Here is a 26,289-nt window from a genome sequence, read left to right on the forward strand (position 1 = left end):
GAGCGAGTCGAATTTTCGACTCAAAATCTGGCTGAGTTTAGGGCTAAGCCGCCTTGGCTCAGCCATTTAACAACACTAATCTCAAATAAATAAATTTCGGCTCAAAAGACGGCTTGAGCCAACCCCTTAACCGGCTTGAGCGGACTCGAGCCAGCCGGCTAATAAGGCTCAAAAACTGATGAGTTTAGGGCTAAGCAGGCTTGGCTCAGCCGTTTAACAACACTAATCTCAAATAAATAAATTTCGGCTCAAAAATTGGCTTGAATCAACTCCTGGCTTGAACCAACTTCTGAGCCGGTTTGAGTCAACTCCTGAGCCTACTCGAACCAGCCGCCTCATATGGCTCAATGAACTGGCTTAAGCCTCAGTCGAATTTTTGACTCAAAATCTGGCTGCGTTTAGAGTTAAGCTGCCTGCGCATACCATTAATGCTTTAATATTTTATTATGTATATTTAAAAAATAAAATAGTAACAACATAAATTCTTTCCTTTTAAAGAAACTAGATATATTTTTTAAAACATTAATTATTTTGCCGAAGTCTCGAAATAGTTTTAAAAAATTAACAGCGTTATTGTAATAATATCATAAAATAATAGTGTTTAAAAAATTAAGTGACACAATTTTGTATACCTTATAATAATAAAAAATTTATAATTTGAAATAGTTTAACGATATAAAGCATTTATTTTAAAGAAAACAAAATTGCTGGTGATATAATAATTAACGAGATAAATATAACAAAAAATAGATATAATATTTTAGGCCTTTCTAAAATTATTAGCCCATTAATAAATAATTTCTATATTATAACGTAACTTTATAGTGAATCGTAATACATAGTGCTAATAATGTTGGGGAAGGATGGATTAAGTTATTTATTTGATAATGAAATTGTAAATGCTCAATTAATGTTTTAGCATAAAATAAACACGTTTGATGGAATGGTGCAAAAAAAAAGTGAATAATTATTTTGTGAAGTAAGATTTTTTAAAGGTGAGAAAATAATAGAAGCAATGTCGCGTTAGTTTTTATAATTTAATTTTTAAAAAACAAATACATTATAATATTATTAAAATAAAAAATAATTCATCTAATTATGTAATGTCTTCAAATGCCATTATCTAAATTCCAAGAATTTGCGCTAAGGTTTTATAGGGCGAAAGGTCTTGATTGCAGATATTGAATGCAACCTTTGCAAAAGAGTAAAGCTCCTAATGTATAGTAAATTTTTTTAGTATTTTTAATAATCGTATGAAATCGTAAAATAATTTTAAAAAGATAAATCATTGATTATTAGTAAAATGAATAAATTTTAAGATTACCTAGTATTATAAGAAGCCACCACAACCAAATTTCAGCCGATGTGTAATTTAAAGAATGCTATTGATTTTTTTACCAATAAAATATGATTAATGAAGCCGAATGCAATATAGTAGCCTTATTATATCCTCATATTATGGGAAACGTATCTCGTTATTCATAAAAAGTGAAAACAAAAATTAATGGTTTAAGAAAAGGCCGCCAAAACAAATTGATATGGTAATTCTATGGTAAGATACAAGCATTACATGATATATTTTTATTATTTTATAGATTTCTTCACTCGAATATATGCTCCCATTATGGTTCTTATACAGTGAATCGATTCAACGTTTAAAATCGGGGTGTCGTAATGGTTCAGTTTCATTCCGATTTTATGTATAGTATATAAATAATAAGCTTATCTAGAAGCCGGACGTGAATTAACAATCCTCCATAGTATTTGCATTAAATATAATTTGGTCAATATATAATATTCATCATAATTAACCTGTGATAATTTCTGTTCGTTATTTATATAAAAAAATTAATGAATTAAAACAGGGTGCTAACAGCACAGAAAAAAAGTTGAATATATTTTTATAAATTCCATATTTTTTTTATATTAAGCATTTTGATTATAGTTGGGTTATTACTATATTTTTAGCCGAAAAAGATCGTTTTGGCCTAGGGTTTTTTTTAGAAAGTTAATAGTTCAAATTTGAAAGAAACTACTATAAATTAAAACGCCTTAATATTAAAGGATTTTATCCGATTTGAGCCGAAATTTAGCAAGTACCCAACTATAATTCGAATGGGCAAATCGTTAATATGGCAATATTTTTTATATAAAACTGGAGGACATAACATTTACAATTAAAGTAGTGCAAAAGCAATTTAAGCGGAGGGCGTTAAGATCCAAATATCGGTTGGTACTAGTGTTGTTAAAAAGCCCGATTCGGGTCAATTTTAAAAAACGGCCTGATTAAAATTATACCCTAAATAACATTATGTAAGCCTAAAGATTTTAATCTATTTGCCAAATCTCTATATTTACATAATATTATTTTAGCTAAAATCTTAATTTGGCAGTTTTGAAAAATCGACCTAAATCGAGCTTTTTAACAATACTAGTGAGTACTAGTGCATGAAATTTAAAAAAGAATCCTGATGATTTGAAAAATATGGTCAGTATAAATCAATACTGTATTTTTTGTATTGTGTTCATAAAACAGATATTAATTAGGAATTTAGTGGCCATTTGATAAAGTAATAAATTTTAGGATTATTATTTCACTTATTTAATATTAGATCAATAGGAAATGAGTTCATCTATGGGGGAAAAGATTAGGAATATACCATTAATCTTTATATTTTAACAAAAATTTCATTTTTTTCTTATTTTATAAAGACACGAATTTTGTATTATTAGATAAAAGGTTTTAAATTAATTCTTTTTTCTTCTTCAAATTAAAGCAGTATGCAATATTTAAAATGACTCTTCAGTTATAGATAGGGTGAAGGTGTAACTATATAAATAGTAAAAAATGATTACATAATTTGCAATAATTTATCTTTTTTTATAAATTATAAAAAATATTTTTTTATCAAATTATATTCTTTTTTAAAGTTATTTAAAAATAAGACATCTATTAAATAATCTGATATTATTTAGAAATAAAGTTATGAACGAAATATAATAAAATAAAACAATTTCGAAAACTTTGACAATGAATGTCCATTTGATGATAGACAAACCGAACCCCGAGAGAGCTCCGCATCTTCCGGCAATCGTCTGGGATACGCATATCGCGAACAAAAACCCGATCCAGTTGAAAATAAAGGCGACTTTATTTTTAAAAAAATAAAATTTAATTTTGTAACCATTGAATGAATATTTGGTTTTGTAGTGTAGTTTTGAAGATTTCTTAGGTTTAATAATTAGATCTTATAATTTCGATACCCTTAAAATATGAATGTACAACTAATAATTTACCATATTTCTAATGTCATCTTAATATTTTTTATAAGTACTTAAGAATTTTCGTCGTAGTTTATATCAAAAAAAAAGAATTAATTCCAATTATGTAAAAACATTTTTTCTCGTCGTTGCTTATCAAAAAAACAAAAAAATTAATTAATGATCATTATTACTTAATTTTCACATATTTATATACTAAAAGAGGGTTGACAACAACTATTGTTATCATATAAAAAAGCGATTCAATAAAGTATTATTATCAAGATTTTATACATAATGGTCATCCTTAAATCCTTGGACCAATTTCAAGTGAAGAAAATATCATAACTAGGTTTTATAAATTGTAATGTGTTAAAAAAAGGTACAGAACAATGATATACACAAAAACAAAAGGGATAATTAATGGACAACGTGTTTTCTTTAAAAACACAACATGGGGGGGGGGGCTCCCTGGCTACGCCTATGATCTTGGAATATTTCTAGACATGACGCAACAATATTCTAATTTTTAAAATTTTTGAGAATTTCCACATATATTATAAAATCAAATGCAAAGCAGAAACACGATTTATACACAACATTACATGGGCTGTTCTCCGAAAATTTTTTTTATTTATACGACCTGACGACCCGCGATTAGGTAATTATAAATCTGCTATAATTCGGAGGTGCGGCGGGTGCCGTCACGGTTATGTAACGATCCAATAAGAGACAGCGGTTACCTTACAATGTAGTGCCGCTGGTACTTACACTATTTTTGTAGTGTTTAATACAATTACCAAAATGCCCGCAAAATCTGGTATTCCTGTCACCTTCTCCGAAAATCCCGAACCATCGAACTCAGTCGATCCCTCCCCCTCCTTGAAGATAGTACTGCCTAAGGTCACTGTCCCAAATACTTCACCCCCCCCCCCGTAATACAATACTAGCTAATAAACTCCCGACTCTCTCCCAAAAATGTATACAATATTTCACCATAAAGGATAATTCGAAAGAAAAATATTAATATTGTTTTAAAAAGAATGGTTATAATTCAATTTTTATTTATAAAAAAAGTGCAAAATCATTAAAAAATGTAACATTGCTAAAGGACTCCAATAAGTGATCTTAAAGATCTCCAATAAAACAATGTGGGGGGGGGGGGGGGTGGCAACCTAATAATGCAACTTCTTAGAAAAATACATTAATTATTCTAATTTCATTTTTTATAATATTATATTTTTTGTAAAACAATTAAATTATTGTTATTGTATTGATACATTTATATAAAATATTTTTGACATATTAATACTTGTCATTTAGAAATAAAAATTATTATAAATTAAATATTAATATTAAATATATAAAATTCTTTCGAATAATTAGAATAGAACTTTATTTATAATTATAATATCGAATAATGCTTCATTCGTATTCATAAAATGGACCCAATAAAGTAGTCAATTCGATTTTACGATCAGCATGGACAGAGGAAATCATAGATGTAATACGAAAATATGGCATCAATGACTTCCAAGTACCCAAGGGAATGCTATGGGATGATAGAACTAAATGTTTTAAAAGATGAAATTGACCAAGTTAGTTAAATTATTAACCTCACCAAAATGAAAAAAAAAACTAGTTGAATAATGACTGCTGTTGCACTTGTGCAGACACAAAATTAACTTGCAAGTATATGTCAAAGACGTGTATTGAAAGAAAATAAAAGTTATTTATAATTTATTAAAATGTTGAAGTTGTAATCATATTAATGGCAATTATATGAAATTATTATTGATAGTATGTAAATTTTAGTGTTTAAAGTTAGTAAGATAGTTATATCGAAAATCTAATAATTAAGAAAAGAAAAATTTTATGCTTACTTTATATTTTGCTTTTATATTTTTAGTTTTATTTATTTTGTTTTATAATTGATTATTAAATAGTGAAGGTCAACGGTTCGGTCCTATCGGTCTTAGACCGGGACTGGACCGATCTTTTTTTAAGGACCGTGGTCCGGACCGGTCTTTTTATTTTTACGGTCTAGACCGCGGTCCGGACCGGCCTTTTATTTTTATTAAAGTTTGCTTTATTATTCAATTAATATTATTTTTTTGTATATTTTATTTTATGATATTTTTCTAGATGAGTTATTTTAAATTTTGTTAATTTTTATTTACAATATGAAAACCATAATTTGTCCAAGAAACATTTTACTTATATTCACAATAAAAAACATAGAGTATGTGTTCACTGCAGTACCAAATTTAATGTATCGTCAGCAACAAATAACAAAATAATTGTTTATAATTTTTTAAGCAATAATGAAATCAAAATAAGCAGTATTATTATTAAATATTTTGGTTATTATTTATATAGTTCTATTTTTTCTTAAGAAACTGTCTGAATAATTCATTGTCAAAATAACTTAACCTTATTCTTAATAAAATAATTAGGTACAAAAACACAATCTACTCTTAATTTTAATATGCCATCCACAAGCACAAAATCACTTTCTTCAATACCATTGGATAAATTTTATTGTTTATATAATGCTTTTATATTTAATAAAATGATAAAAGAAATTAAATTAGGTTAAAAAAAATATGTTTTTTAAACAAATAAAAAGACCGGTCCAGGACCGGTCTTTTTATTTAGCACTACGGTCTGGATCGATCTTTTTCTTAAGGTCCGTGGTCCGGTCCGTGGTCCGGTCCGAGGATATCGGTATAGTCCGGACCAAAGACCGGACCTTCACTATTATTAAGTAACTATTTATTTTAATAAATTAATTTGCTCTTCAATTCATGATCTTAATAATTATTAATTAAATTCGGAGTGAGGATAAATTATTCTCTCATTTAATTCGGATTTTATAGTATATAACAACAGGCTTAGTTATTTTATTATAAGTATGGTAACCCCTCTCCTTCTAGAATCTGCAACAATAAACATAGACAAAAAAACTGGTGAGGAAGGGCAAAATTAGCTATAATAATGTTCTTATTTTTATTAATTTTTTTTTAACATTATTTGTTTTTGAGATATAATGTTGATTCGTCATGAATTAATAAAATAATGCTTTTTAACAGGGCTTCCCCTTAGAGCCCAGAAAATATTTTCGGCAATTTTATTAATTAATTTTTTCAAGGCTGAACCCCTACTCATTTAGGCCCTGATATTTTTATTCTAAAAATATAAATTAAGCGCATTTTTCATAAAGTTAAAAAATAAAGATTAAATGTTTTAATTAATAGTAACTAATTTGAAATACTCGTCCTCTAGTCGACTCAAGTTGACGACTCGATACTCCTAATCCCAGAAAATTTTAATTATTACATTTTATTTTTTTTAATAAAAGATGCAAAACCAACAATCTCTATTATATTTTTTCAAATATTCCTTTATTTAATACGCCCAAGCATATTTTTTTTTATTTAAGCCGAGATCGGGCTGACTTGCAGGACACTAATTCCACTCTCTATTTATAAATGTTCCGGTTAGGTTTAGTGATTTATTAATTACTCGTTATTTTAAGACCTGTTATACTCGTAAAAAGTAGAAAAAATGGGCATATTTTTTTGTAATACCCCTTTGCTTTCCACCTTACATCAATATATACGGGAAAAAAAAATTGATCAAAAATTTAATATTTTTTTAAAAATTTACATAACAAATATTATTTTTGCCCATCTATTATTATTTTTCTTCTTCCATGTTCGTGGTTTTCTAGGTTTAACCAAATAAACCAGTTTTCCCCTCTTACCCTCCTCCATTTTTTACAACGATGAGCTTCGTTATTTGTATAATTCATTTTTCTCATGCCATCTATTAAATCCCCGTCATCTTCAAGGTACATTTCTTTGCCCGATCATCTTTCGTTCAACATTCCTAAATCACCTCAGTCTATTTCTTCTTCAAAAATCGTGTTACCCTCGTTGCTCACGATTATCGGTAGGAATTGAGATTTATCATTATATCACAGCACTTATAATTCCTTAATGTGCTATAATAGTTCATGTATGATCTGACTTTGTGGATGGCGTTATTTGTGGGTGGAATAACTTATCTTGAAAGGTATTTACACCAAACATGAAGATGCTTGCGCAAGTATCTATCTCTCCTTCAATATTTAAACTGTTAATTTCTGCTACCATTTTAATGTATTTTTCGTCCATTGGATCGATTATTAAATGGTTAATTTTGATCTAGAGATGGGCGGGTTTTAGCTAAAAATCCCTCCCACTAGTTATTTTAAAATTTTTAACTCGCCCCCGCTCACTTATAATTTTTTTAAAATTTAAACTCTCGCCCGCCAGCCCATTTATCTACAAATTTTGTTTAACCAGCCAGCCCGCCTAATGTTTAAAAATTATTTTAATGGCTTAATTGGTCTTTATTTATTTATTTATTTTTTTAATGTATTTTTAATTAAACATGTATAATATGAAATATTATGAAATAAAACTAATATTTTTAATGAATCGAAGTCTGTTCTGCTCATTTCGCCTGAAAAAATATTTAAAAAATCACCTGCCAATGCCCGCCAGTTTAAAAAATTTTTAACACCCCCCCCCTCCAATTTTGAAATCCTGACCACACCCGCCCAAGGTATGGGCGGATGGGCTAAAAATTCGCCCATTGCAGACCTCTAATTTGGTCTCCTTTTCGATTTTTTTATCTAGGCAAACGAATCGCTGGTCTGGTTATGATTTTAAGTGGTTTATCCATATTTTGAAAATAATTGGGATGGGAATTGGTTGTCAGTTGTCGCTGCCCGGTCTATCGGTTTTAGACCGGGAACGAACCGATCTTTTTTAAGGACCACAGTCAGGACCGGTCTTCTATTAATTAAGTTTGCTTTACTATTCAATTAATATAATTTTTTATATAATTTATGTTATTTTTCTAAAGGAGTTATTTTAGATTTTGTTCATTTTTATTTTACAATATGAAAATTATAAGTTTCTCCAAGAAACATTTTACTTATAGTCCCAATAAAAAAACATATATGTGTTCACTTCCGGACCAAATTTAATGTATCGTCAGCAACAAGTAACAAAATAATTGTTTATGAATTTTTCTGAGCAATAAATTAATCAAAATAAGAGTTATTGATATTATTAAAATATTTTGATCATTATTTATATAATTCTATTTTTTCTTAAGAAACTGCCTGAATAATTCATTGTCAAAATAATTTAACCTTATTCTTAATAAAATAATTAGGTACCTTAAGCTGACATCTGATAAAACATAAAATATATACTTGTAATGATGAAAAAGAAAATAGCTCAAAAACACAATCTACTCTTAATTTCAATATGACCTCCACAAGCACAACATGACTTACCTCAATACCATTGAATAAATTTTAAACTGAAATGAACTGTCTGCCAATGAAGACATTTGAAAGTCAGGTCTTCATAATTTATTCAAATAATTAAACTCAATAGCTACAATCTGGACTAAAAACAAAGTTAAAATTTTTTATATAGCTAATTTTGGGAAATTAAGAAATTCATTAAAAATATTTTAAATAACAATTCTTTAATAAGTTTTACCATAGATATGTGGAGCAGTATAAATTAAATTCCATTCATAGCCCTAACTGTACACTATATTGATTCTTCATTTATATTAAAAAATACATAACTTGATATAAACCATATCCCATTTCCTCATAATTCTGAAGAAATATCCTTAGTTATAAAAGAAGTAATTGATGTATATCAATTGGAGAATATACTGGCCTGCACTACAGTTAATGTCAATAACATCTTAAAAAGCAGGGATATTTTGCAGAATATAACAAAAATTTAAAGGCTTCAGGCGTTGTGCCTATATTCTTAATCTAATATCTCAGAAAAGTTTATCATTCATTACAATTATCCTAGAAAAATTGTGAGACATAGCCTTTTCTATAAATGAATCGTCCAAAATAAATCAAGCATTTGTACATATATGTGAAAATAAGTATATTACAAAATTTAAAATCCTTTCTGATATCCCTATCAGATGGAATAGCTCCTATTTAATAATGATTATAATTTATGAGGTATTTACATTTTTATCCAATTATTTTTAAAATAAATTTAATTTTTTAGAACATGGATGCTATAGAACAAGTAATTTTTTGAATTACAAACAGTGGCGTAGCCAGAATTTTCTCATGAAGAGCGAGGGGGGGGGCGGGGGTTAAAAAAATTATCCCTCCCATTTTTATGAACTTGCTTATATCTTAGGCTATGTTAACTTTATTAAATATTTGCATATAATAAAATTGTAGAGTATTTCAATTATAGATTTTATTTATTAGCATAAATAACATTCCTTTATTTAATCATGTATTTATTTTTATTATTTAATATAAATTTCAAAATGGAGATATTTTATACAGATTATAATTTTAAAAATTTTATTGTATAAAAACTCAAAAAAATGTATTTATAAATAAAATATAAGCAGTGGCGTAACCAGGATTGATCCATGAAGGGGGGGGGGGGGGGTTTAAAAATTTTTGGGAGGCTTCGCCCCCAAACCATATTTTAAAAATTTTCCAATATTTTGTGCTTTATTAGTGTCTAACCACTATAGTAGCCAGCATAGATGAAAAAAAATATTAGTAACAAAATTTTGGCCAAATTTATGATTAATACGCGACTGAAAGCATTATTCTGAAAATTTTATCAATGTTTAGTCAATTGTAACTTAATTCAATCCATTCGGTGTAGAAAGAAGATCGCCCCCCCCAACCTTTTATTTTTTATGACACTCAATATATCTTATTCTATGTTAAAAATAATTATTTTAATTAAATTTTTGTATATAACAAAATTTTGCAGAGAATTTCATTATAGATTTTATTTATTATTAAAAATAAATAATACCCCTTTATTTAACTATGTATTATTTTAATGATAACAAATGAGTTTATTAATAATTCTTATTAGAGATCTGCAAAAGTAAAAAAATCGGGTTCGAGCCTAATATTTTTTAAAAAAATTCGGGTCGGGTTGGATCGGGCCTTGGAATTTTTTTTAAAATATATCTAAATATATCAATTTTATGATTTTTTATGTAAAATAAAAATATTTGATTATATTTATAAAAATTAGACGCCATGTAACATATATCTTTTATTTTGAGTAATTATAAAAATGAATTTCTATATTTAAATAAATTCAGGCCAGGCCGACAAAACTTTTTTAAAAAAATTTAGGGTTCGGGCCGGCAAAACATTTTTAAAATAATTTCGGGCCGGGCTTGAAAAATTAGGCCCGATACAGATCACTAATTCTTATTGCAGATACAATATTTTTATTAAAAATAGTATAATATATAAATATTATGACTAAGAATTCATTATAATTACTTATTGAAAATAAAAATTTTATGTTATAATAATATAGCAATTTTATGATTTGAATTTATAAAGAGAGGTGTATTTTTCTCTAAGATTTGACTAATTCATCTAGAATCAAATTTTTATCTAGAATAATCTCCTTATAAATATTTAATATTACGAATCATTTAACCGGCTTTCACCGGTGCTATTTCTAAAATAGGGTTTTAACCTTTTCAAAATTGAAGAAGACCTTTCATTAGTACAGGTGCTAATCGGTAGTGCTATTACACATGGAAAGGGCCTGCAAAGCATTTTTTGGTCTCAAAGAGTACTCTATTCTGTCAAAATTTTTAGACAAAATTCGACATCACAAAGTAACTTAGCATACGATCCTAATAATTCATCAGAATAAAACTCTGAGACTTAATATCCTCTCGTGTTTCAAGTGTATTCAGACTCAACCGGCAAAAGAAAATGAAAGTTGTTTAGAATAAAATTGTGACTAATAAATCTTTCCTTTAATTGAAATAAAAATGTATCAATAAGGGGAGTAAAAATATTTAATTTATAAAAATCCTCAATCGTAAATGAATCAATATTTAAGCGATTTGACTATCTAGAAACTACTCTAGGTTTAAAATTTTTAATCTCAAACATATTAGTTATCACCTTTACTTTCTAATTATATTTACCAAATTAAATAATTTTTCTTTTATTTAAAAATTATAAAAAATTAATTAAAATTTTAAAAATCTAATTAGTTTAACAATATAAATTTTATTATTAAATTTATAAATATCTAATTTAACTATGCTAGAAAAAATTTACAATATATTTTTATTGTTATTTAATATTTTACAATATATTTTTATTGTTATTTAATATTTTAAATATATTTTTATTGTTATTTAATATTTTACATATAATTTTTAATATATATTTTTTAACCATGTTAACATTTAAAATTGAAAATTCTTATTTGTTTTTTTAAATATATTTCATTTTCATATCTTATATAATTTTATTTATAAATTGAAACCGTTTTTAAATAAAATTATTAGCAATAAGAAAAAAATTTTCTATCTAAAAAATATTTTTTAAATTAAAAAATTTTTTTTTTCGGAGGTTATGAGGGGGTGGGGGTTTAGCCCCAAAATTCCCTCTTTACGCCACTGAATATAAGTAATTCTTATGCAAATAATGGTATTATTTAAAAAAATATGAGGATATTATGAAAATATAAATAATAGACACTTTGATTAAAAGTAGTATTAAATTGCATAAATTTTAAGAGTTAATACAAAAATTATATAAATGTTATAACTAAGAATTCATTTCATGAAAAAATTTATTATAAATATTATATATTAAAACAAATATAATCATATTGCAATTTTTTGATTTAAATTTATAAAGGGAGATCTACTTTTCTCTGAGATTTTGCTAATTCACCTAGAATCAAATTTTTATCTAGAATAATCTCCTTAACGTTTTTCACTGGTGGTATTTCTTAAATAGATTTTTAACCTTTTTAAAGTTGAAAAAGACCTTTCATTAGTACAGGTACTAATTGATAAGGTAGCTAAAATTATTAATAATGTTTTGATATCAGGCAGGGAATCTAAAGTAATCCGACATCACAAAGTAACTTATCATATGAGCCCACTAAATCATCAGCGTAAATCTTTGAGTAGTGTTTTTAAACGGCTCGTTTTAAGCCGATTTTAAAAACAGCTAACTCAATATTTCATCCTGAAAAATATTACTCAAGCCTCAATACTTTACTCATAAATGGAACAAAGGTCTAGACATATATTCTCGAAATCTCGAGGCTTAGACAATATTTTTCTGGCTAAAATATTGAGTTGGCCGTTTTTAAAAATCGGCTCAAAACCAGGGATGTGAACCCGAACTCTTGTATTTTGGCTGAACCCGAACCCCGACCCTTTTTAAAAGTGGAGGGTCCAAGGGTTCTAGGTGGCATAAAAAATTTTAAAAATAAAAATATTTTTTTAAAAAATAATATAAATTTTTTTAAAATTTATTCACTTTTTTGTGGAATCATTTATTTATCTTGGCGTTTTTCTTTCAATTTTCCTGAACTTCCATTTTATTTAGAGATTATATCATAAATAATTTTCCAGTGTAATAATATTTTATTATATAAATTTATTAATATGCTATGTTATAGAAATACGTTTATTATTTTGAAAGTGAATTGTTTTGTAGTACAAGAATTAATATTTTAATTTAAATGATAATGCACAACACGTTGGTCCTCAATTTGTATGATGATAGAACGATTATTAAGTTTGAAAGATTTCTGTAATGATTTTATTATAGGAGCATGTAAAGTCATTTTGTCGTAGATGATTGATGCCAAATAAAGGACCTTACTAGTGTATTAGTTCTTTTAAAAATAACAATATTAAGATTACAATCAGAAGAATTATGTTTATTAGATGCCGATTAGATTTATAAAAATTTTCAGTCCTTTTTATACGTAGTATTAGAAAACATGAAAATTAGAGAGCAACAATATTTGAAAAATAGTTTAGTATATGCTTCTATATATTTAGACCCTCGATATCAAGTTTTATTGAGTATTGAGCAAAAACAAATGGCTAAAGACCATATTATGGATTTATGGCATAAGAAAACTCCATTATTTACAATATATTGGAGGCTACGACAATACCTATTGGTTGTAGTGATAATAATAATAATGATAGCAACATTGATGATCTTGAAATTTTACTATTAGATAGAGAAAAAAAAATTAAATAATCATCAGATAGAAAGGAGGATCAAAAAATGCCTAGTGCATCTTTAATAGTAAGAGAATAAATAAGGATATAAATATTAAAATTCTGGGAAGAAAATTCTTCAATATATCCAGAATTATATATCTTATCTAGAATCTTTATGGCTGTACAGGCGACACAAGTACAATAATTTTATAAAGATAACTATCTATTTTAGGTAAGGGTAGAACGTGGTGAATTTTTATCTTTGAAATATATATTGTGTACTTTACGTGGAAATCTCAAGGATGATATATTAGAAGATATTATGATTGTGCGAGAATAAAACATTTAAAATATAAATTATTTCATTTTAAAATTTTTCATTTGCAAATTATGAATATGTATATATTGAAGTATAATAATAAATGAATAAAAATTAATCTTATTTTGAGTCATTATTTTTATGTGCCCTGAACCCGAACCCTAGACCCGGGTCCTTTCAAATTTTATTCCTCAGACCTGGACCCTTTTTTGTCGAGGGGTTCACATCCCTGCTCAAAACGAGCCGTTTAACAACACTAACTCTGAGATATTCTTAATATCCTCTCGCGTTTCACGTGTAATCAAGAGTTTACACTCAACTGACAAAAGAAAATAAAATTATGATTAATAAATCTTTCCTCTCGTATTTCAAGTGTAATCAAGAGTTTAGACTCAACCGACAAAAGAAAATAAAATTATGATTAATAAACCTTTCCTTTAATTGAAGTAAAATGTATCTGTAAGGGGAATAAAAATGTTTATTTTATAAAAATCCTCAATCGTAGATGCATCAATATTTGAGCGATTGGATTGACTAAAAACTACTCTAGGTTTAAGAATTTCAATCACAAACATATTAGCAATCTATTTTACTTTCTCATACATTTTATGAAATTTCTCATCCACATTCTCTGATATTTGTTATTATCTCAACAATATCCTTTGCTCTATTCATAACGTCCCTTAAATTCAACTTAATTTTTTGTAGCATTTTGCTAAAATCATATGTATAATTAAATAAAAAAATAAACACATTGAATTGATATTAAAAATTGTGTTTAATAATAGCTTGCAAAAGATTCTCAGCATCTGCTGAATCTTTTTCCTTGCTTGATATATAAAATTCCAGTGCTGCAAATACAACATCATATAATTTATTTTAAAAAATATATAAATAATCAAATACTTTAGATCAATTATTATTTATAATAAATTTTAAAAAAAATTATGGGGGGGGGCATGCCTACGCCACTGATTACAAACAATTTAAAGTGCTATAATTACTGAGTGTGAAAAAGACCGTAAAGAGGCTTTAGGTTTTCTTAAGCCCTTCTATAAAACCAGGCTTGATTTATCAGGATCCAATATCATACATTTGGGATTTCCATGTTATATATGGAGAATATAAATAATGAAATTTTATATAATATTAAAAAATAATAATAACAAGAAAAGAAATTCTTAATAACATGCTGGTTAAAATGCAGAAATATCTCAGAATTATTTTGCTATGAATCATGTTTCAACATTGTTGGGCCCGAGATTAAAAAAGGTTACATGCCTACTCTTAATAGAGTTGAGTATATGACCAAATTTGCACAATATTTAAGGAAAATAAAGAATAAAAAAAATACAGGATTAACTAATTCTCACGTATATTTTTAATATTTATTTATTAAATCCTAATTTTCAAATATTTGTGTCAGGAGGAAACCAATGAATTTAGTTTTTTAGAAACTATTATATCTTAAAGAAGAAATCCAGAAGGGGGTATATCGGAAGAAATTCTAGAAGAACATATTTCAGAACTTCACTGAACCTCTTGTTTCATTGAAGGATGGCATATTAGTATGGTGGAAAGACAATAGTGAAAGGTCTTTAAAATTGTAAATAATAAATATAGTTTATTATATAGATTTCCAGTCCTCTCATTAGCAGCTGAGAATTTTCAGGCAACATCTGTCCCCTATGAACAAATATTTTTGAAAGCAGGAGATCTGGTCATAAAAAAGGAAAAAGTGTTCAAACAAAACAATTCAAGTTTTGATGTGTACAGATTCTTGGTTAAAGAATAAAATAGATCTACCGCCTCCATTAAGTTCCTCTTATAAAGGCATTAGCATTTATTTAAAATAAATATTTGCATTAATAATTATATTTTTCATATTACATAATTGACTTTATCTCCTATTATAATAATCTTCAAAAAACGTCAATCACATTTAACCAATAGTGTTCTTTTTGTCCAATGATAATCATCATAACAATTTTAAGCCAATAGTAATTCCCATGTGATTTATAATATAGCGAATATACTCAAATGCACTATTATCATTCCAGAGGTATGTGATGCTATATGGAAAACTTTAATAGATGTCCAGTTCCAACTAGAGAACATTGTGAGATGGTTTTAAATTTAGATATTAATATATTTTTAGATTGCACAAGAATATTTTGAGAAACATGGATTTCCAAACTGCCTTGGCTTATTAGATGGTAAGCACGTAAAAATAACAAGTCCTGCAAAATCTGGAACCCATTGTTACAATTATAGATCTTTTAAATCAATTGCTTAGTTTAGCTAATAGCATTATAAATTTATATATAAAGATGTGATGGTGTCACTTTCAGAAATAGTAGTTTATATCAAAGTAAATTTTTAATATTAATAAATAATTTTTAATTATTTTAGAGTTAGAAAATCAAACACTTTTTATTCCTCCTAAATTAATGCCAATTATTATCATTTTCCATATGTAATTATATGAAAAATAAATATCAGTCTAGAAGAAAAAATAGAATGTGCATTAAATGCACTGAATACACACCTAATATTATACCTATTACTGAATATTTAAGGATCAGTAGAACTTTAAATGCATCAAGTACCAATTCAAGAAGAATAAGAGATTTATTTAAATACTATTTTAATTCTTGAATTTATGAATAATTTAACATTTATACCATTATATTGGGGAATCAGAATTTTCTCCTTTATTGGATGAATCAGAAATTTTCCTGTCTTATGAGGTGTTATTTGAAAATTTATATTTATTTGGGGTTATTCTAAAATTTCCCATTATTTTTATAAAATATGTTAATGAAGTATATATTTAGTAATTTTAATTTATGTGCACAATTAAAAAATCTTTTAAGCTAAATTTTTATTCTTTTGTATTTGTAATTTATAATCTAAAAATTTATTCTTGCTAGATGAGAGTTTTATGTTACCAATGTGTGCTTTGTGCCTTCCATTATTAAAAACCCTTAAGGAAGGATCCATTCCACATTGAATTTTATACAACTATATATCTTCTAATTGGTAATTTTTATGCATAAGTAAATATTTGCATCTCTCTTATCGTTTCTGAAAATTTGGCCTTTCTACATGCATTCCATAGTGTTGTATATTTTCTTATAACTTCATAATTGTAGAATGTATGTTATTCATAACTTATTAGAACATTTTTGATTAAATGTATAACCTTTTTTTTAACTTATTAGTTTGACTATGATTGAAGTTAACCTCCTATTAATTGTTAACTTAGAATATTTTTTTATTTTTTCTATAAACTTTATTTTACTATATTTAAGCCTTATCATTAAATAATTTATCATTATAATTTTATAATTTTATTTTGATAATATTGATATTGGTATAATTTAAAAATTTTTTATAAAGCATTAAAATATCAAAACAACTATATAAAAATATATAAAATTACTAAATAAAAATATATATTGTAATTTAATAAAAAATGTCTTAAATTTAAATTTATATTTTGTAACTAAGTAATAAATCATTTGGAAGGGTGGTGGTTTGTTTAAAATTTAATTAGGATGAACATATTTTCAGCATGGTACTTTAATATGTATTCATGAATTTCATATAAATACCAGGAGCTAACCAGTAGAATGATAAGTAAATCAGATATTTCCCCTTCATTTGATGATAATTTTTAAAAATTTTCCCAATAATTAAAATGGCAAAAAAAAATGTACATATTAGACAGATTTAATTCTTATAAACCCCTTACATCAGACCTATTTTTCTGGATCCGAGAAAAAAATAAATTATTCTGGGTTTTCCTGGGCTTTGGAAATATTTTTCACAATTAATATGGACTTGGACGTAACTTGGGAAACATTTTTAAAATTAATATAGTCTTAGATTCCTGAAATATTTTTAATTTTAAATATGGGCTAGAAATTGGCCTGAAAAATTTTTTTAAAGACATGGCCAGGCATGTTCAAAAACCAAGGCCCATGCAACTTTCATATTCTGATTGTATTTTTAAATGCAATGTGACTTTTTATATATTATTTCAGTCAACTACCAAGATTATTATGGTCTTTGGGGGGTTTGAGAAAATTTTCCCAAGTGCGTGGACCTGGCTTGAGAATTTTTTAATATTAGGCATAGGTGTAATATTTAACACAGAATATTAAGGCCCTCTGGTAAAAGCTAATTTAAATATATTTTTATTCAAAAAAATAGTATTCACCTTTAGTCTTAATGGGTTGGCCTTGGTCTGAAGTAGGGGTGAGCTGGGATAAAATAAAATTAAAAATAGATATGGTTTTTAGAGATTTACCTATCTCCAGGTTTGGAAAAATTTTGAAAATTACTATGGGTTGGCCAGGCTTGAGAAATTTTTTTATAAAATTATCATGGGTTGAGCTGGGCTTGAAAATATTTTTATAAATTACATTGGACAAGGCTTGGGGATAATTTTTCAAAATTATTATGAGCTTGGACGCTTGAGAATTTTTTTATTATTAACTATTGGTCAGACATTGGCCTAAAAGAAATTTTTTTGCAGGCCTGGGCTCGGCATGATCAAAAAACCAAGGGTAATGAAAATCCGATTTTGATTGTATTTTTAAATTCATTATGATTTTAAATATTTTATTTCAGTTACTACCAAAATTATTATGATCTTTCATTGGACTTGGAAGAATTTTTTTAAATTATTATGGCTTTGAATTTTGCCTGAGAATTTTTTTTAATATTGAATATTAGGTATAAGTGATCAGTAATATTTAACAAATAATATTGGTATTATCAAGTAAAAGCTTTAATTTTATTTTTACTCAAACCATGGTATTTACACTAGTTTTAATGAACCTGGCCTGAAGGGGGGAGGGGGTAAAAAGAATAAAAATTGGATATTATTTTCAAATAACAGGTTACAAATATCATAAAAGTAAGAAGAAAATTCTCATTCCCCGTCATTTTTGACGGGCTCTAAAATTAAATAAAATGATAAACAAATTAAATTAGGTAAAAAGAAAAATATTTTTTTAAAAAAATAAAAAGACCGGTCTAAAACTGGTCTTTTTGTAGAACCACTGTCTGGATCGATCTTTTTCTTAATGATCTTGGTCTGGTTCGAGCAAAAGACCGGACAGTGACTTTTCACTAGGTGTCGCATACATAGGTATCCCAGTTGTTTGTTGGACGGTTATAATAAGGCTTGGGTCTCTCCTCTCCGGTTCAATATAGGGTCATTCCTTATCAAATCAATCGCTTTACAACCTGACCATATCAGATTTTGCTAAAATTTGGTATGCAAGTTAATGAAGTGTAATTGACGAATCCAAAATATTAACCCTTTAACTCTACTAGAACCAGAGATATATTGTCTCAAAGTGGCCCTGCTTGGTCATTTTTCGAAAAAAAGGATTTTTTAAAATTGGAATAACTTTAATATTAGATAAACTATATATATCTATCATGGCTCATTTAATAGCCCTAAGTAAACTCTTCCACGTATTTTAAATAAAATTAATTTTTGTTTAATAAATTTTTTAAAAATTGCGGTTAAAAATTTTTAATTAATTTTTTTAAATGCTAGTATAAATTTTTTTTCCAAATTTCAGAGCATTTGTAAAGAGTACCAAGAACTGTTCATATAAAAATTTTCAGAATGGTAAAAAAAGGTTAAATAGGTTTATGCTTAAAATAAATTCCGCTAGATGGCGTTACTAATTTTAAATAGCTTAAAACTTAATTTTTAAAAATAAAAGTCAATCTACCTTTTATTTATATACCATAATATAATATTTTTTGAATAAAATGGCATTTTGGCACAAAAATAAAATTTTCGCTAGATAGCGCAAGTAATTTATAAAAAATAGATAATGATGATTTAAATTAATTATCGAATTTTCAATTCATTTTCCCAATAAATTTATCGATTTTTAAAATTAATTAAAACTATTTAAATTTGAATATCATGATATGTAAAAATCCTTAAAATATAAATAAACATTTATCAAAGAAGAGATTACAGTAAGTTGCTGGATGACAGAATTTGACAAAATCACTATTAGCAATTATATCTGTATTGCATACTGCTTAACTTTATATAAATCTAAAAAGGAGGGAATTCCAATTTACCAGGAAAACAATACCGCTAATTCAAATGAATTCTTAAAATCTACCATAGAAGTAGAAAATGATACTCCAATTAATAATGATAACGCACCACTCCCGATATCTTTCTTTGAATCCTTAAATTCAACGTTATTAGATATTGGACAATATCCAATTATAAAAAAGAGATTAGAAAAGTAATGTACTAAGCAAAAGCTTGCAAGAATTTCAAAGGGTATAGAAAATTCTTCAACCATCGATGGAGATAAATAATAGCAACGCCAGCGATGGAGATCAATAATAGCAACGATTTGATAATTCAAAATAGTTATGTATGTTCCAATTTGGAGGTAATACTGTTAATTCTGTATATTAGATAAAAATTGATAATCCTCCGAATTGGAGCATGCATAACTATAATTTCGAATTATCAAATCGTTGCTATTATCTCCATCGCTGGCGGCTATTATTTATCTCCATCGATGGTTGAAGAATTTTCTATACCCTTTGAAATTCTTGCAAGTTTTTGCTTAGTACATTACTTTTCTTTTAATCTTTTTTTTTTAATTGGAGATTGTCCAATATCTAATAACGATGAATTTAAGGATTCTAAGAAAGATATAGGGAGCTGTGCGTTATCGTTATTAATTGGAGTATAATTTTCTACTTCTATGGTGGATTTTAAGAATTCATTTGAAGTTGTAGCGGTATTGTTTTCCTGGTAAATTGGAATACCCTCCTTTTTAGATTTATATAAAGTTAAGCGGCATGCAATACAGATATAATCGCCGCAAATTCAATCATCCAGCAACTTACTGGAATCTCTTCTTGGATGAATGTTTTTTTATATGAAGGATTTTTACATATCATGATATTCAAATTTAAATAATAAATTTATTGGGAAAATGAATCGAAAAATCGATAATTAATTTAAATCATAATTAGCAATTATATAAAATTACTTGCGCTATCTAACGGAAATTTTATTTTTGTGCCAAAATGCGATTTTATTCAGCAAATATTATATTATGGTTAGACCTGTGCGCCGCCGGTATTTTTATTCACGCCGGAAAAGCCGCCGATTGAGATCAGCGGTGCGAGCCGGCTCGCCACCGATTTTTATTATGGCGGCGGCGCGGCGTGTGTAATTTTTAGAAAGCATATTAATTTTATTTATATAAAATTATTATTTGAATTTGAATACTAACATTAATAAAATTAAAATATGAATTGTATTCTATTGCTAAATATAATAGACTAGTGTATATCATTTACATTCATTCATACATCATATTATATTTCCACAAACAATTCATATTAATTATTTTTATGAACTTGCACGTTTTAAACCACCCTATATACAATTATGAAATAACAACTCTCTCTACTAATCATAAATCAAGTTATGTCTGGAGGTACTTTGGAAATCTTATTTTGAAGAATGAAAATAAGAAAAGCACAATAATGCTTGATTATATTTATTTTGAACCTTGTTTAAAATTGGCGAAAAAAGATGAGGAAGATTCGAATAAATATAATTCATTTTCACAGAAATTTATTTTTTTAGACTTATATTTATATATATTTTATATTTTAGTTATGAAATAAAATGTTTTAGTAAAAATATAAGTACAAGTAATCTATCTCGGCACTTAATTAATTATCACAAACTATCAGAAAAAATGAATAATAATAAATCCATTCAAAGTCTAAAAATATTTTTAAAGCCAACAGCAAGACAGCAATAATATAAAAAATAAAAAATGGCTCTTATATTAGTATTATAGTTTATTATTATTCATTTAAAATTTTAACTAGTTTTTATTTTGAAAGTTCAAAACAACTAAATTTTTAGTTTATTTATTGCCAGCTCTATTTTGAGATCTTTTTAATATATAAACTTAATATATAATTTATTAAATTAATTATGTAAAACTTTATTTTGAAAGTTACTACTAAATCAAATTTATAATTTGTTTCATTCCAACTCTAATTATGTTTTTTAAATGTCTTTTTAATGTATAAACTTAATATATAATTTATTAAATTAATTATGTAAAACTTTATTTTGAAAGTTAAAACTAAATCTAATTTATAATTTGTTTCATTCCAGCTCTAATTATTTTGATGTTTTTTTAAATATCTTTTAAATGTTTAAAATAAATATGAAATCTAATAGGGCGAAATTATGTTTTGATGTGCTGCTTAGATTTAATGCCATTTGATTCTATAAACAATAAAAGAATGACAGATTTTCTAAAGGTTTAAAATTTATATAAAATGATTATTAAAAAATAAATTGCCTAAAAAATAGAAATATAAGATAATTTAATCCTCGTCAGAATTACCATATAGGACAACCATTAGTCGGGGTGCGCTAGACGATGTTTATTTATCTATAAAGGCTCATGTTTTAAATCTAATTTATTCTGGACCAAAATTTTGTTCTATCACTTTTGATTTATGGACCGATTATTTCAAGCGTCGAAATTATATCACATTTAGTCTTCATCATTTAGATGAAAATTTTGCTTTAAAATATTTTACCCTAGCAAATAGAAAGTGACTTAAAAGCATACTGGGGAAACAATATTATCTGAGAGATAGTATTGAAGAGGAGTTCCGTTTAAAAGCTAAAATAATACAAATGGTAACTGATACTGGGGCAAATGTCAAAAGAAACGTCAGATTAGGGAATTATGAGCATCATTTATGCTTAGGGCATGGACTTCCTAATTTGGTTATAGTTGATGGCATAAAAAAAGCTACCAAAATTGATATTCTCATTAAAAAAATTAGAGAAATTATTTCAGCCCTTAGATATCGAGTGGATTTGGAATGTGAAATTAAGGCTGAACATCGTAAATGTCTGCAGTCAATTTATGAGACGGGTAATATCTTGGATATTAATGATTCTGATCCATACCTTGATGACCATTTTGATATGTCTGATGAATCGGATAATAGAAATGGCAATACACCAACCAATCTAATTAATGGAAAAACCTTAAAATTAAATTGCCCTACCCGCTGACATAGCATATATGCTAGAAAGTGTTCGCAGTGTAAACAAAATTCTATAAATAATGTTCTAAATAAAATAAGAAAACAATCTTTAAAACTCTTTAATAATGAATGGGATATGATTGATGAGCTTTACGCAGTATTAAATCCATTCCGAGAGTCGGTGGAAATCTTTCTTCCCAAAAAGGATCGAAAATAAACTTAGGGTTATTATTTCGCAGTGAAATAGAAGCTCATATACAAATCAATAGATCTGATTGCTCAGATATTATATGCTTAAAAGAAAATATGGAAAAAAAGGCTTGATCATTGGTTTCCCATTACTGAACTTCAAGTTATTTTATATTTTTTATTAATAAAATTATATTTTAAACATTAGATATTAGCAACTCTACTTGATCCCAGAATTCAAAATCTTAAAGTTGTTTCAGAATATTTAAATTCGAATTATACGACATCATTGCAATTTTTAATTCGACATTTAAAACTTTTAGAGCATGATAGAAATGCACAGAGTAAAATTCAAGTTAATGGTCAAACATCAAGCTCTTATATTGCTAAATTAGCTCGTAAGCATTCCCTTCCAAGTAACGATTATAACAATATTAGTAATCTAGAACAAGAATGCCATATTTTGCTCAGCCAAAATAATATCCCAGAAGAAGACACATTAATCTTTTGGAAGAAAAAGCGACTGGAACTTCCTATGCTTGCTAATTTAGTTAGGAAGGTTCATTGTATACCTGCACAGCGAAAGATCCATTGCTGGATTAATACTCAATGCTAAAAAGACTTCTTTATGTACCACAAACCTTGATAAAATACTGTTTATTCATGACAATTATAATTTTGCTAAATCTGGATTATGACTTATTATATTTCATACTTTATATTTTCCTTGCAAATAGTGTTGTTAAACGGCGCGTTTTGAGCCGATTTTTTAAAACGGCTAACTCAATATTTTAGCCAGAAAAATATTGTTTGAGCCTCGAGATTTCGATAATGGGTCATTCCATGTCAAATGAGCAAAAAAATCAAGATTTTCGGCCGACCTCTTTCAATTTCGATAAAAAGTTGTAGACTTGTTATATATGTTCCCATTAGATTATAAACAAAATTTTAGCGCATTGGCAACTATATTAGCGGAGATAATCGGGGTTAAAGGTCCAAAAAACGTCTTTTTTTGCTTTTTACTGATGTCAAATAATTAGTTTTTAATTTAAAACTAAATATGATCAAATATTGAATCTAATATCAATAGCTAAGTTAATAATTGATAATTATGGCTAAAACATCAAAATTAATTTTTGATAAAATTTGGGTCATCTTATGGTCAGTTGAAAACTTGAAATTAATATTTCGAAATGTATATGATCTCCGATTTTTAATTTTTTTAAGAAATATTATCCTTTTACTATATTTTTAATAATTTCTTCAACAATTAGCATGGCTGGATATTTATTTAAAAAAATATTTCGATTTTTATACTTTAAAAAAAATAGATGGCGCTATATATAATAGTTTTAATATGTTAAAATTCATTTTTTTTATTGATTAAAAATATTTTAATGTAATATATCATAAAATTCGATTATATAACTTTGTAAACCTTATTCCCCTGAGATATTCACAAGATAAAAAATTTTAATAATTTTTTTAATATTTCAATGTAAATTAAAAATAATTAAAAAATCCGACTAACGAACAAAAAAGCAGGATTAAAGGAGTGCAGGAAAATTATTAAGGGAAAAATCGAAAATCACATTAATTACCAGGCCTACCCCCAACCTTCCCCCCCCAGACTAAGTCATATACCCATCAAGATCAAGAATGTTATGAAATTGTCATTATCTTAAATTATTAAAATAACCAGAGATGAAGAAAATTTCGAAGATTTTAAAAAAATTTTTAAGCAATAAAAATAAACAAAATTATAGTTCTGATGAAATAAGCCGACTCATGCCTGGAATAAAAGATTGTGTATCTGTTAAAGGCGAGAAAGATTCAGTCCAAAGACTTATATTAAATAAGCTTAGATAAATATTCAAGATGTTTAAGGAAGAATACCCAAATACATTAATTGGATTTTCTAAATTTGCCGAAGACCAAAAAACTGTATTTTAGTTGGAGCTAGTCTGCTCCATTCATCAGAATGTGATAATAATGACAAATGTAATAGCTGAAATTACAGCAGGAGAAGATTACTGTATAAATTCTTATAACTATCTTTTGGCGCAAATTATTTGTAATCCATCTCAGCCAAAATGTTATTTAACAAATTGTGATCAATGCCCTGATATAGAATCTCTTAAGGGCCAATTATACCAATTGTTTCAGAGAAATCGTATAGAATATGTCACGTTTAAACAATGGATCACGGTGGATAGAGCAAATCTTGAAACTATTATAAAGTCCATTGATGATTTCATCGAATATCTATTAGAAAAAGTTCAAATCGTCACTCTTTATAGCTAAACACAAAGTTTATTTTTGAAGAATTCCAAAGAAAATTTAAAAGATGGGGAATTTTTAACAATTCTAGATTATTCTGAAAATTATTCCTTCATTTTACAAGATGAAGTTCAGGGATTTCATTGGAACAACGTGCAGGCCACTATACATCCATTTGTAGCATATTATAAATCTGGAGAAAAATTAAAAAATATAAATTTTGTTATTTTATCCAAATTTAATTATAAACCAGAAAAAATAATATATTTTTCAGATGAAGCCGCGTCTCAATACAAGAATCGCGAAATTTTTTTGAACATATGCCTTCATAAATACGATTTTAATATTCCTGCCGAATGGCATTTTTTTGCCACTGCTCACGGCAAAAATGCATGTGACGGTATCGGAGGAACTGTCAAAAGATTAGTTGCCAGAGCTAATCTTCAAAGGCCAAATAAAAATCAAATCCTAACCCTATTAGAATTATATAATTATGCTAAAGAAAATATTAATGGAATTCAATTTTGAATATGTATCCAATCAAGAATATATCGAAGAGGAATTAGCCCTTCGTAAAAGATATAATTCTGCACTGCCCATACATGGGACCCAAAAAATTCACGGGGTTATTCCCATTGAAATAATATTCTAATTCCAAAAAACAAGTTTCGTTTTTAAATGAGAAAATAAAATTTTAAAATATTAATTGATATATAACATGTGTATATGATGATAAATGGTGGTTAGGATATATAATCGATAAAAATGATATAAATGAAGAAGTAAAAATCAGATTTTTACACCCTTGTGGACCTTCAGCCTTATTTTAAATTCCTCTGAAAGATGATATTTTAGTGTTGCCTAAATCTCATATTCTCTCGCTGGTCAATCCTTCTACTCCCACCAGTCAAACATATATTATCTCCTGAAGAAATCTCACAAGCTAGCCAATTTCTTAAAAAAATTAAAAATCGGAGATCATATACATTTCGAAATATTAATTTCAAGTTTTCAACTGACCATAAGATGACCCATAT

At 26.8% G+C, this 26,289-nt stretch overlaps 1 protein-coding gene across 1 annotated transcript in view; it reads right to left on the reverse strand.

The window, feature by feature from the left end:
• Positions 1-705: 705 nt before the first annotated feature.
• The window catches only part of LOC135924871 (NEDD4 family-interacting protein 1-like), a 51,596-nt gene continuing 26,012 nt past the window's right edge, over positions 706-26,289 (reverse strand). The window contains exons 4-6 of the mRNA XM_065459999.1: positions 3,025-3,149; positions 1,325-1,382; positions 706-1,213 (exon numbers count right to left, since the gene is read on the reverse strand). Of these exons, the coding sequence (XP_065316071.1) occupies positions 1,152-1,213; positions 1,325-1,382; positions 3,025-3,149 (245 nt within the window). The 3' untranslated portion in view covers positions 706-1,151. The remainder of the gene's footprint in view (positions 1,214-1,324; positions 1,383-3,024; positions 3,150-26,289) is intronic.

The sequence above is a fragment of the Gordionus sp. m RMFG-2023 genome, chromosome 1 (genome assembly GCF_954871325.1).
Source record: "Gordionus sp. m RMFG-2023 chromosome 1, tfGorSpeb1-WG-v2, whole genome shotgun sequence".
NCBI lineage: Eukaryota > Metazoa > Nematomorpha > Gordioida > Chordodea > Parachordodidae > Gordionus > Gordionus sp. m RMFG-2023.